Here is a 13,077-nt window from a genome sequence, read left to right on the forward strand (position 1 = left end):
ACTTCTTTTTGGGGCCCTTAATACAACAACAAGGATATGGATTACAGGCAAAACAGTTGGCTATTTTAGAATACTTTGTCCTAAATTTAGTATTTAAGAGAAAAATCACGTTAAAACATTACATGACAAAGATATTGATATTCAAACAAATAAAAAAACAAATTGGCCAAGTTTTGCCTTTATTTTGTTCGAATGTCATTATCTTATGTTGTAATGAATTAGCATAAAAAACTAAATTAAGTTAACCTTGTAAGTACAGAGGCAAAATTAAGCTTTCTTCTGGTAACTGGATATACAAAAAGAGTGTACTGTGGAGTTTGCCAATCAACACTATGCAATCTGCAGCATCAGCCACATCCAAAAGCCTGATTTAAAACTGACTGATGATTTTCTTACACGTCGTAAACGATCTGGCACACCAGCAGTAACGGGCATAAATCACTGGACAAGGAAAGTTTGGGTAGCTTATTGACACACGCACTGCCAAAAACACAAACAGAGACCTTTGCACAAAACATTTATTGTTCCCTAAGCGATAAAAGTTAACCTTTAAGCCTCAACATGGACTAGTCAAGTGTGAATCTTAAATTACCAATAATATCCTATTAATCATCTTGAATTAACCACTTTTAGAACATGTATGGGACCATTCAATACACCAGGATACATTTTGCAACATAATGGTTTTGTGCTTAACAGCATGTGACCAAAATGTTTGAGTTGGCCAAGGACCATAAAACTATTGCATGCCTTTCGCCATAAGCACCACATAATTACGTACGGGAGGAACCACTGTGTTTAATTTGCCCATATGTCAAATACAAGTTTTATCCTTTGTTTGTTCTTTTTCCACTTTCAACTGCAATGACGCTTGCATTTCTGTCTCTCTTTTACACACTGCGCTGCAGTGAGAGGGGCAGATCAGACTTTCATGCATGGCTCACTCTGCTTATGTAAGAGCACTACTTAAACCTGGTTACGTCACATAAGAGGCAGCACTGTGTCAGTGGGTCACTGTGCCACACCGCCACTAAACTGCACTGTACTGGGCCTTTCACTGGGTGGGACTGAAAGGAGAAACTCTGAGTAAGCTGAGTATGTCTAGTTGGGTCTTTCAAGCGTGCATGCATGTTTTTATGTGTGTGTATCAGTGTGATACTGATGTCACCTTTTCCCTGCGCAACAGACATTGCGTACCTGCAAATATTTAGAGACATATGACCTTAACGACTGCTCAGTTTAATAAATCCAAATGCAGATTTTGTCATGAAAATATGCTATTGCTCCATCAAAACCTTCCCAGTACGGGGGGCCTCGCTATTTCCCAAACTCTGATTAATCTGTATTGTCTTTTCACCGTAACGCTCCGCTTCATACTGCCTCCCTACAGCCCATGTCTGTTTTTTTTTTTTTTTTTCTACTCCAGTTCTGTATAGTTCACAGACACGCACTCTTCGGGACATCAATGAGGGAAGGAACGACCACTCCCACTGTTCTCTAGTTCCATGGGAAAAAAACAGGGAGAGGGAGGAGGAGGAGGAGGAGGAGGAGGAGGAGAAGAAGAAGAAGAAGAAGAAGAAGGAATAGGAGAAGGAGGAGGAGGAGGAGGTGGGAGGAGCGTAGCTGCACTGGAGCTGAGCCTTCTATGTCTGAGAACACAGAGTGGAGCAGACGGCAGCAGCCACACAAACACACTCACTCTCTCAGTTACATGCACAGTCACACACACATCACTCACACCGCTGCCACCGCACACACATGCACACACACACATGCACACACACGCACACACGTACACACACACACTCACACACACACTTTGTGACGGCTGCCAGGGGCAGTGGGCAGCAAGCAGTCAGGGACAGAGCTTGCAAAAAAAGAGAGGCATCGCAGAGGGGAAGAGAAGAAAAGAGAGTTGGAGACCTTGTGGATCAGAGGGGATTTTCCTCAGTGTGAGTGCATGTCTGCATTGGACTGCTTCCTCTTGAGTGAGAGGAGTTTTGAACCTTTTTTCTTTTGCTCATCCTCCACGCTGGACTCCTGTGCTATCTACCTAGCTATTCCCGGCGCTTAACAAAAGAGGGAGCGAGTGAGAGTGAGGAGGAAAAAAAGCAGTCACAGCAATAGCTCCAGACCCCGCTCGCACTTTCCACCCCCAATCTCTCCAGCTCCACATCCAAGTGCGACTTCATCACTGACTTCGGAGGATAGAACACAGGACGGTGTATGTTCCCCCGGACACAGCCAAGCTCCTGGTGGGATCAGGGTCTTGTCTGGTGTGAGGGCTGCCAGCAGGAGAGCACAAACCTACAGGAAAAGGGGAAGAGACAAGGAGCGACAGCAGAGAGACGCTGGGAGGACAAACTGAAGGCAAACTAAGGGGCATCTGCAGGGCAACAGAAAGAAGACGAAATTCGGTGTGCTTTTTAGAGCAGAGACTGTGAGGAACCGACAACCAGATCCCATTCACTCCTCCCTCCTCTTCCTTCTCTCTTTGCTCGCTTCCTCTTCCCCCTCCTTTACATTGTCACTGTCTTGTTGTCCATTCCCCCCTATTGTTTCCTGTATTGCCACTACCTATCCTCATATCTTCTTCCCTCACCTCATGTTGCCCTCTATTTAAACCCTATTTCTGTTGTCACTCCGGATTCTCTCAGTCTGTTCACTGATACCAACATTAAGACTTTTTTTCTGAGCTCCTTGGCAAGTAGACAAACTGAAAACCAAAGTCTCACACAGGAGTGTGTTTTCTCCCTGCATCCTCGACTCATTGAAACGGATCACCTAAAAGGATCCAGGATCGAACCTCTGCGTAGTTGTATCCATCCTGCGAGCTTCTATCTCCAGCCTCCAGGACCTCCAGTTGAATTCCAGCTACATGGGCAAGCGTTTGGAGCAGCAGCAAATGTACCCCCAGTACACGTACTACTACCCCCACTACTTTCAGACCAAGGTAGGATGGTCATCGTCGATACACATGCTTGTGTGTTGCAAAAGCACACTTGTTTCGTGCCAACCCCATCCATAAATACTCATGTAAACATATTGATTAAAAAGGTGTGTTTTTGTGAAGCTATTGTAGAGTCCCAAAGGTGATACCTGATGGGGTTGTTGAAAGCATTTAAGAAAGTGAGAAGAAGACTGAGGTTGATTCGTTTCCAATCGAGGTTTAAACTGCGTGAAAAAGCATAGTAGCGAGGGCTGAAAAAGCCTCATAAGATGGATTGCTGAAGAGCACTCGTTCCTCTAACCCCCATCTGTGTCTTAAGTAGAGAGAGATTGTTGTCACACAGCTGGGTTTTTCCTGTTCCTTCCACTCTCCCCATCATCACTTGACCCCATCCTCCCCTCTCCAACCCCACCAGCTCCAAGTTCAAGTTCGGGGCATGAGGCCTACGCTTCCCTCGGCTCCCATTGTTCGTTTATCAAACCACCACCACCATCATCTTTTGACCTTCTCCCAACCCTCCAGCAGTTCTACTCACTTCCTCCTCACCAACGCCTTTTGTGATAAAATCTCACACTTGCCCCATTACCTGGCACCTTTAATCTATGTGGCAGTTTTCAACCTCACACTTTTTGTGCATACAAACATACTCACATTGACTGCTCTCGCACTAGTATTAAAAATAAACTGCCTTCCCAGGTCTGATCAATTGTTTTTGACCTTTCACGCTTCTCAGGATTCCCATTGTTTTGTGTGATTCATTTTTTTTTTTACCTGCTCTTGTGTGATAGTAACTGAGGATCTATTGTTGCATGTTAGTTGCAATATTTAGCACAATGTGTAGGTCAGTAGGCAAGACAGGTAGAATGTGGGAGTAGAGAAGATGAAAGTGTAGGAGTGGGATGTTACAAGTATTGAGAGTGTGGAAGATCAGGTACAACTGTGTATTTGTCGACATGTTCAAATTGTCGACTGTGTGATACACTCAGTAATCTTGTTGCCAAGTAGTAGTAAATAGTTTTTATTTTTCATCTTTAGATTTTTAAGTGACCTTCACAAAGCACAAATGTATGTTGTGTTGTTGTGTAAGCACTCAGAGGCCAGACCTCCACCAAGGCTTCAACATTTGTGTCACGTGTGTGGTCGTACCGACAATTGGAATTCTTTAGCAGTCTGTTCCCTTGAATACAAAGAAATGAACTGAAATAACACGTCCTTTTTATGGATCAGATCCAATATCAACATCAAAATTACAACATGATCTGAGATTTTACACAAATTTAGGCAGATTTTTATTTGTTAAATAGATTAACTAAAACTTTTAGCATTATTAATTTTTTTTTATTGATGTCATCAAGGTGAGGACTCACTAAAATTTAAAGGGAACATTGTTCGAAGAATACTGATTATAAAAGCAATCCAGGTGAAGCTTCAAAAACCTTTAACATGAAGTTGCACACAAACAAACCCAAGGCAGTGAAAACAATCTTCCTTGGCTCAGGCAATGAGTAAAACATCTTCATATACTGTATGTGTATTACATCAACACTGGCAGAACAATGTTGAGAAAACAACATGGCAACGGAACAATTAAAGTATAATTAAAGCCCAACAACAATGGCTACGATTAGCAATTACTTTAAGCCCTAAATTGAGCTATTTTAAATGTTCATTTTACAAAACAGATAGTTGGCCACACCCAACAGCATAATAAATATTAAATAAACTCTGCAATGAAGTCAATATCTGGGGTAAATTATACATATCAATTTTGTAAAATGAATGTGTATTTTAAAGAATGCACTCAGATTTACCATAATAGCTTCATCCCCAGCCCCCACCTCCATGAAGCCACTATTCAATTTGGCAGTTGTTTTTTTTGTGATCTTTTAGAGAAAGAGAGACTGACAGACAAACAGAGAAACAAAGGGAAATGATAAGAAAACCACACAACACATGACCACATTTAAGATATTTTGGCTGCTTGTTAATCTGAACACAATGATGTCCCTTTACGACTGCTAGAGAATCAGAACAAGAATTAGTTTTATTTTTACATATCTGCAGAAGTATCAATGTTTTTACAGTAGCTTGGTGAAAAATTGAACACTACGTCATATTCGCATTTGAAGTATGCAGTATTTACCAGTTGCAAACTTTGAGCTGCTTGTGTCAGTGGCACGTTATTTGGTTAAAATTAGTTGCTCTTAAAACTGTAGACAAAACGAACAACAAACACAGAACCTTGTCATGGTTTTTGAAATTGTACATTTTTTATTTTCATGAAATGTTGTAAACATTTCTGCCAGTGGAGTGATTTATAAAATGTTGTGTGTGTAGAGGTTCTAATTACAAAAACAGGGATTTAAACTGTCTGCATTTTTTCAGAGCTGTAACAGGCAGGAAAGAAATGTAAATTATAAACAACGTGAAGCGTTATCATGCATACATAATCATGTGCCCATGTATGTTAGATTAAGTTAAACACTTGATGTCAGTCATGTCGCTGATGTTCTGGTGGCCCTCCACTGTCTCTTCTATCATTTATCTCTATCAGTTCAAGGTCATCTCATTTCTCTCAAGTATCTGCAACAGGCATCTGGCCTAGACTGTCACATCATCCCCTGCACCACTGGTTCCCTCTCACCCTGCTGTCAAGGACAAATCAAATTGTGTCCAACGATTCCCAATTATTGCCTCTCAATTGACTGCATGTGTAGGTGTGAGGTTATCTTCACATTCATGTATTAATGAAATACTTTACATCCTGTAGTGCATGCAGAGCCGCATCCACAGCAGTCAAAGTGTGTGTGCGCATGACATGAGTCGGTGAGTCACATTTTATTTGTGTAAAACAAATATATCCGGTGTATGTCAACAAGTACGTCTGCGTGCGTGCTCGCATGTGTGTGTGTGTGGTCTCACCTGCCCGACATCCCTGTCAGTGCAGCTTGCTGTCATTTAAGCTTTCTGTGTCCCAGAAAACGGCATACCGTGTAAGTCTGTGCCATGTTCATAGGGTTCTGTTCTGTTTCTTATGTAAAAATATTTTATACAGAAAATAGATAGACATATGTTGCCAAGGGGTATTTAAATTCAAATACGCTAAGGCTTGGCCTGGATATTGACATTCATAGTGCAGCGTTGTCAGTCATTTTTGCGAGTTTGCAGGAGCACGGATATCGGAATTTCTTTCTTTTAACAATCACAGAGCATCTTAATGAGCGTCAGCATACAATGCTCTATTCTATATTGATTTCAGTGTATGTATACATGTGTGTATCTATGCAAATACAACACCACACAGTACATGAAGACAGCTACTCTACCTATGATTACGTTCACTAATTTGATTATTAGCATTGTTTGAGATTAGGGTTGGGCATCTTTTGGATTTGTGCAATTTAGGTTCTGATTCCGGTTCCAAACGATTCTCGATTCCGATTCTTTTAGGGGGCTGGGTCAAAAAAGTTTGCATGGTTTAAATAAAGGGTTGTACAAATTATGAACGTCCATTTTCTTAGCAGGCCGCAACATAGACTAAAATGAACATTTGACTCAACTCAGGGTTCTTTATAACCAGTATCAATATCAAACCTATGAACTAAAAGGCAATGTGTGTGGAACTAACCCAAATGACACAATATTTATTAATTAATGTTTCAGCTAAAAGTTAAATATAGCATTGTTAAAATAGTTATTTGGGACTGTTTTATCATGTCAAATGGTTTAACTTGACTTCCTGTTTTAAGCTTGGAGCCTTTTATTTTGAAGGGTACGCACCGGAACTTTTGGCACGAAGAGTAACTTCACACAGCAGCGGTGATTTGTCATTTTCTTCTTTTAATGGATGGACCCAAATGCTCTAAAATGTTGATTCCTTTTCCCTACCCTCCGATGAAGCACAACGTTAGTGTTTGTGATACTGTGAGACGTTTATGTGAATTTTGTCCTAATTCATTGTGATGTAAAGTTGTTACGGTGAAGTTTTAGCTCATTGTTAAGCTTTTTTCTTTCCTTTCTGTCATTGGCTCTTACGTTAAAGACTAAAATAAATACTAAAAATGACGATGTGTAGTGTCTTTCATGTTGTGTAGCGTCAGACGCTACACATTGTGAAGGCCTCTTTTGCACAATATAATCTTATTCCAAGTGTTGTACTGAGGTAACTGGTCATTTATTTTAACAAAGTTAAGACACACTTTTAACAAAGTTAAGACACACGTGCTTGTGCCCAACGTGCTTGTGTCTTCTTCGTTGGTTTTTGCAGCCACTTCTTCGCGGTTGGAGGACTAGGCATTAAAACTGGGAACCGAATTTTTTTTAATTTGAACGATTGCGGGAGAACCAGTCTGTTCTCGTTCTCGATGCCCAACCCTATTTGAGATGGGCTTCAACATTTTTTTTATGAAACTTCAAAAACTCAAAGAAAGACACATATTCACTAGATTGTCTTTGAAACATACCCTCAACAAGACTCAATGATACATTACACCCCGCAAACAACACTTAAACTCCCTCCGACTTGTACATAGACTCACCCTGCTGCTCAGTGATTTGATTGGAGATGTAAATGGACGCTTATTAATCTTGATTCCGGAGACTGGAGCCTCTCCTCTTGTGGAAATCAATCATGTACATGCAAGTGTTTATATGCGCAAGCGTCTCACTCTCACAAAAGCAACCTTTAAACCCATACCCCCGTCACATATTGCAGTTATGAAATGGCTGAAGTAACAGTGCTTAGCTAGATGATGGCATTTGTGAATGTGACGATATTAAGCCCAGATTTGCCCTTTCACTGCCTCCACAATGGGCTATAGGTGCAGTTCTTGTACATTAGCAGGGGGCGGGTAGGGTCTATGGTCTCTTATATAAGACTAGTGTCCCTTAATCATGTGTATAAGAGGGTTGGAGGGCAATGTAGATGGGTGGGGGTCGGGGGGATTGTTTTGAAGACGAGGCGCAGTGCTCTCAAAAAGATTTGTTTAAATGAAACAAATTAAGCTTTTAGGACATGAAGCAATCAACGCTTAAAGCCATCATTCTATAATACACACATTCCTTTTTGTGGTGGTTTTAATTCAAGTAGTCTCATTTGATGCTTATTTTGCTGCCGAGCTTGATAATGTCACATTTGAATCGGTGGAAGCAGGAAATAGAGCTTGAGGAATCCCTCAAAAAGAAAAAAAACGTGTGTAATTGGATAAAGGTGTGCAGAAAACAACAACCGAATCAGGTGCTTTTTGAGAAGTGTGAAAGTGACGTGTGTGTCAATATGTTTTTCTTTTTCCTGACTTCTCTTATTTTTAAGATTTTTAAGGAAAAACAAATTACTCAATTCTTGGCAAATACCCCCGTTCTCCTCTTTCAAAATAAGTTGTCATCATGTCTTGTAAGAATACAGTATATATATATAGCTCAGCTTGTTTTGGCTTTTTAGACCCCCAGGGAGTGACTCTCATACATGGACTTAGTACAAAAGTGTCAATTTCATTTAAAAAAAAAAACACACTTTGGTTTTGTCATACGAGTGTCCAGAAAAGGCCCTTCTGACAGCTACTTCTTGTTTGGCCCAGTTTGGTATCCGCTTTGTCTATATTTGGCCAAGACCGCCCCCTTTCCTCTGATCCACTTGTGAGAGCACACGTTTGTTATATTGACAGCAATGGCTCGGGAGCGGAAAAGGAAGGCGGAAATCTTCGCTGGTGACATAGATAAGCTTGAGAATTTCGGATGACCTGATTTCAGGCCTCTCTGTAGAAAAACATCTGGAACTCTCGAATGCGTGGGTGATTTTAATTCATATTTCACATGTTTACTGAGGCACCATAGGGCCAATATAACTCCCAAATACTAGAAAAAGTTGGTTTGGTAAATTATGGGACCGCGAATATTTTCTCTTTAATAGTCGTTTTACGGTGGTGTAATCTTTGAAGATAATTAAATCCAGTATAAGAGAGTGCTAAAAGAAAGAAAAGTCACACTATCCACCAACTGATCATTAGTTTGCTGTAGATCAGTGTGCTAATGTGTTCAGTGGCACTTGCCGAGCTTTAATTAGGGTGATGAGAAACAGCATTCAGCCCACATCAAAGTAATGACACATGCAGACACGCCTGGACATCTTAATGGAATATCACATGCTTTTTAAAATGAGCTTTTCACATTCAATTACTCTCTTTTGTGCTAGATAAATAGAGTTAAAATGGTCAGTGGTTGGCTTTATGAAGCCCATAAAGACAGAAATTTATGTAGACACTTTAGAGGTATACTGTTTGCGAACTTGAACTGTTCGCCGCCTGTTTTTTAACCTCACATTCTGGCACACTCTAAAAATAGCGATTACTGTATTATAGCCTGCATTTCTGTTTGCCCGCATTATACTTATACAGGAGAAGAGTAGAAGAGGAGTGATTGTGGTTTCACGCAAGTGAGGATAAGTGGCACAGAAAATGGATGGATGAATGGTTTGAAATATATAATAATAAACTGACTAATAAGAATCATCCATCTATGTTCTGTACCGCTTCTCCTCACTAGGGTCACGGGCAGCAATTGACGAACAAAACAATACATTTTACTTTCAGTTTAAAAAAACTACTCTAATCTGTTTTTCCATTCACATAACGTGCAGGTTTCCTTCCAGGTTTCTATTCCTCTTGTCAATTACAAAGCGCTTTACCTTAGTAGAAATGGTCACCATAAATTATGCAGAGCACATCATGCATAACCACGCACGCACACACGCAGAACCTAACGTGTTGTGCAAAGTAAACCCAGGGTTTATGGCAAAGCCCGCACGCTGTTCCTGGCCTCCATCACTTGTGCTTTTACTACTAACAGTGACAATTTTGGGACAAGCTTAAGACACAGCTCTGTTGCTGGTTCCTAAGTTCTGCTCTTGATAGCGTCATATGCCAACATTGAAAATAGAGAAAGTCGTTCTGATGCCTTTTTTGTTTTTTTAAATATCCCACTGTGTTCTGGGTTCTCTTGACTCTCCCTCTCTCCTACCATCTGTTCAATTTGCCGGGCTCGTGTAGTTTTTACTGCATAAAAGGGACTCTCCAAACCAGTCATATATGCCCTTTTATTATTGTCAGTAGGCTATTCTATTTTTGTCCCTGTACAGTAGCGAGCGTTGACTGGCGCCTGTCTTTGTTGAAAAAGGATTCAGTGGGTCAGGACATGCACAGAGGGGCGAAATTGGCCAGCCCCTGCCAAGAAAAGGAAAGCTAGGGAAAGAAGAAAGAGAGAAAAAACTAAAACAGATGGTTAAAACAAAAAGAAAGATAAAGCATAGATATGCAGTGAGTGAGAGCAATATAGAGTGATGCAGTGAAGAAACTGGAAGTTGTCAGTTGGGGGAAGCAATAATGGTGCTGTTACATTTTTAATAGTTGGCCACTTTGCAGCGACCTTTGTCTAATGGATTGTGCGCCTCTTAAAAGCTCCTGTCAAAGCTCCTCCACCTCAGTTGCACCATGGAAAATGCAGAGCGCTCCAACACTTCCTGATAGATTGTCCAGTGTTCTAATACTGTTTCAAAGTAGTGAGATTGTTAGTCAAATATTGCTTCAAGACTCACTAAAGTAGAAAGAAGACATGGTCAAGATGTGCACATCGTGCAAGGGATTTGACATTAATGGAGGTAAATTAGAACCGAAAGACCAAGGCTGTGAGATAATGGCTCAATTTAAGTAGTTCAATTTAAGTAGTCTGCCTCACGGCAGCTGTGGCTACATAAGTATGTCGCTTACCACCACTAGCATGTGACTGTGGAGTAAATTAATAATGTGTGCAATTGTAAATAGCAATTTCAGTATCATGAAAGGCACTGTGTGTGTAATGCATAATAATAATAATACAAATTTATTATTATTATTACATGAATTATGAAAGATATTAAATTTTTAGAAGACACAGCATAATATGTTGTTATTGTTCATTCACTTCTACGGTGGGGGTGTGGGAGAGGTGTGGTGTGAAGGTTTGTGTGTATGTGGCCGAATGATCCTTCCACCAGGGATCATGGAGATAATTGAAAGAATGACCTCAGGAATTTTCCCATATGTTGCTCCCTCTCCAGTTTATCGGTCAGTCCCTTCTACTGAATGTTTTTACCTGCTCCTTGCTTTCTCACTTTCACCAATTCCCCTTGTTATTTTTTACTGGGTTTTACAGGCGTTGCAGATCGAGTAAGTTTTACGGTGCTGCCACTCTTGAATACATCTACTGTAAAATACATGTTTCATCGTTGACTGTAGTTTAGTCCATTCGTTTCGACATGGACAGCTTCCCTTGATTAAATTTGCTTCACCATCTCTTTAACATTTATTTCCTCCGAAGGGCTGGCATGTTCAATTCCAGAGATGCAAACACCAAAGGCATGAAAAAGGTGACAAAAAATATAGCAAAACAAACAAAAAAAAAACATTGTAGAGTGGTCTGGGGAATCCCCAGTATGATTTTTTTTTTTTTTTTTTTTTTAAATTAAGGAATCTGGAACACTCTGAAGAGTTCAATAAGGCAAAATAAAAGATTTTCTTCAAGCACAAAACATTTATTTACACCGCAAAATTACATGGTTTACAAATTTAAGAATGAAATTACATTTGCCTTATTGCTTTGCTTTTTTTGCCCTGGACAACCGTCTCAAGGGCCAGCTTTCTTTGTTGATTCGCGTGTCTTTTACGAGCCACCCTTTCTTTCTCCACTGTTTTTGCTTTGTTCTCAGCTGCACTCGTGGATGGATGGCAGTCAAAACCACTCCTCCTCTTCACCATTTTCAGCATCATCTGCTGTCTCTCAGCTTTGTCCCTTCTAGCTGGAGTCTCATGTTTTTACACTGCCTCTTGTCCACTGCCCCAAACTTCACATCCTCCTGCCTGAACATGTATATCTATCCCTGTCTGTTTTCTGCACACCAATGCATATTTGGTAGTTTGAATTGCACTGAAGGTGGTAATGTTCATTCGTGTATAACTGTCATCAATGACACTGTCCATGAGATTAAAAGACGATTCTACCAAGGGACCGTGGAAAATTGGCATGGCAGTTTTTACAGCTTGAAACAAACCAGGATATTTATCGGTATCAAACACTGAAACCCACCACTTGAGAGCATCTTCCCCGTCTTTAAAGATAGGAAGAGTGCTGTCCACATTATACTGAAGAATCTCCATTAGTTAATTAGTGAAGTGTCATTGCTATCCGTTGACACTTCTGAGGAAAGCTTACAGATATCAGCTGAAACATGTAAAGGTAAAGAATAACATCACTAATTAAATGTGTCTGACAAAATGAACAATACAATTATTAAGGTTAAACTTGATTGAGAGAGGTGCCTGGCATAGCAGTAGTTAATATAGGAGAGATAGGACATAACTAATTCATTGATCTGGAAATACCCTTTTTTCAACATAAAACTTTGATTAACAAAAAAAAAGTAAATTTTCATTTTCAGCTCACTTGGAAAACCATGATGTATTCCTTGAGGATGGGTAGGACTCCAGTGTAAACACTGCGAAGCAGCTCAGGTGTTGTTGCTTCATGGCAGACCTTCTCAATGATCCTCTTCTTCCAGTCCTTTCCCAGTTGCGTCATTCCTGCAAAAATAATAAACGATTAAAATGCTAAATTCTTTGTCAACATTGGTGTAGGTGGGTTATCACAGTCCGAAGGAAAAACTGTGATAGCTACTTTTTCTCCTCAGGTCCTCAGGAATGCCCTCTGTTTGGGCTTTATCACTTACATTGTGACAGGCAAGAAGCTCTTTCAGGGGTCCTCATAGAGGGCCTTGTCCTCTCTGTCCATAAAGCCATAGTGAAGGACTTTGTAGGCTGGAAGCAGCCTTTGGGAGCTGATGGCTACATCATAAGCGGATAGCCAGTATTTTTCTGTTTTTATTGGCCATTTCTTAATTTGAAGTTAGTTCATTCTTTGTTGTGACATAATCCCTAACATCGGTACGTCGGTTAGTCAACATCTGTAAACTAATTAAATAATTGTAGCTGGGTTTCCTCATTGATACAAGATGTACTAGCGGATCAACTCTTATCGCCGATGTTACGTGTGCTTTGCGGTTTCGCTGGGACCACAACAATGGGCCACGACCCGCAACCTCT

General features: G+C 40.5%; 1 protein-coding gene across 1 annotated transcript in view; it reads left to right on the forward strand.

Annotated features, from left to right (window-relative positions):
* The first annotated feature begins 1,692 nt into the window (after positions 1-1,692).
* The window catches only part of LOC133402017 (RNA-binding motif, single-stranded-interacting protein 3-like), a 148,016-nt gene continuing 136,631 nt past the window's right edge, over positions 1,693-13,077 (forward strand). The window contains exon 1 of the mRNA XM_061675568.1: positions 1,693-2,953. Within this exon, the coding sequence (XP_061531552.1) occupies positions 2,879-2,953 (75 nt within the window). The 5' untranslated portion in view covers positions 1,693-2,878. The remainder of the gene's footprint in view (positions 2,954-13,077) is intronic.

This window comes from Phycodurus eques, chromosome 4, assembly GCF_024500275.1.
Source record: "Phycodurus eques isolate BA_2022a chromosome 4, UOR_Pequ_1.1, whole genome shotgun sequence".
NCBI lineage: Eukaryota > Metazoa > Chordata > Actinopteri > Syngnathiformes > Syngnathidae > Phycodurus > Phycodurus eques.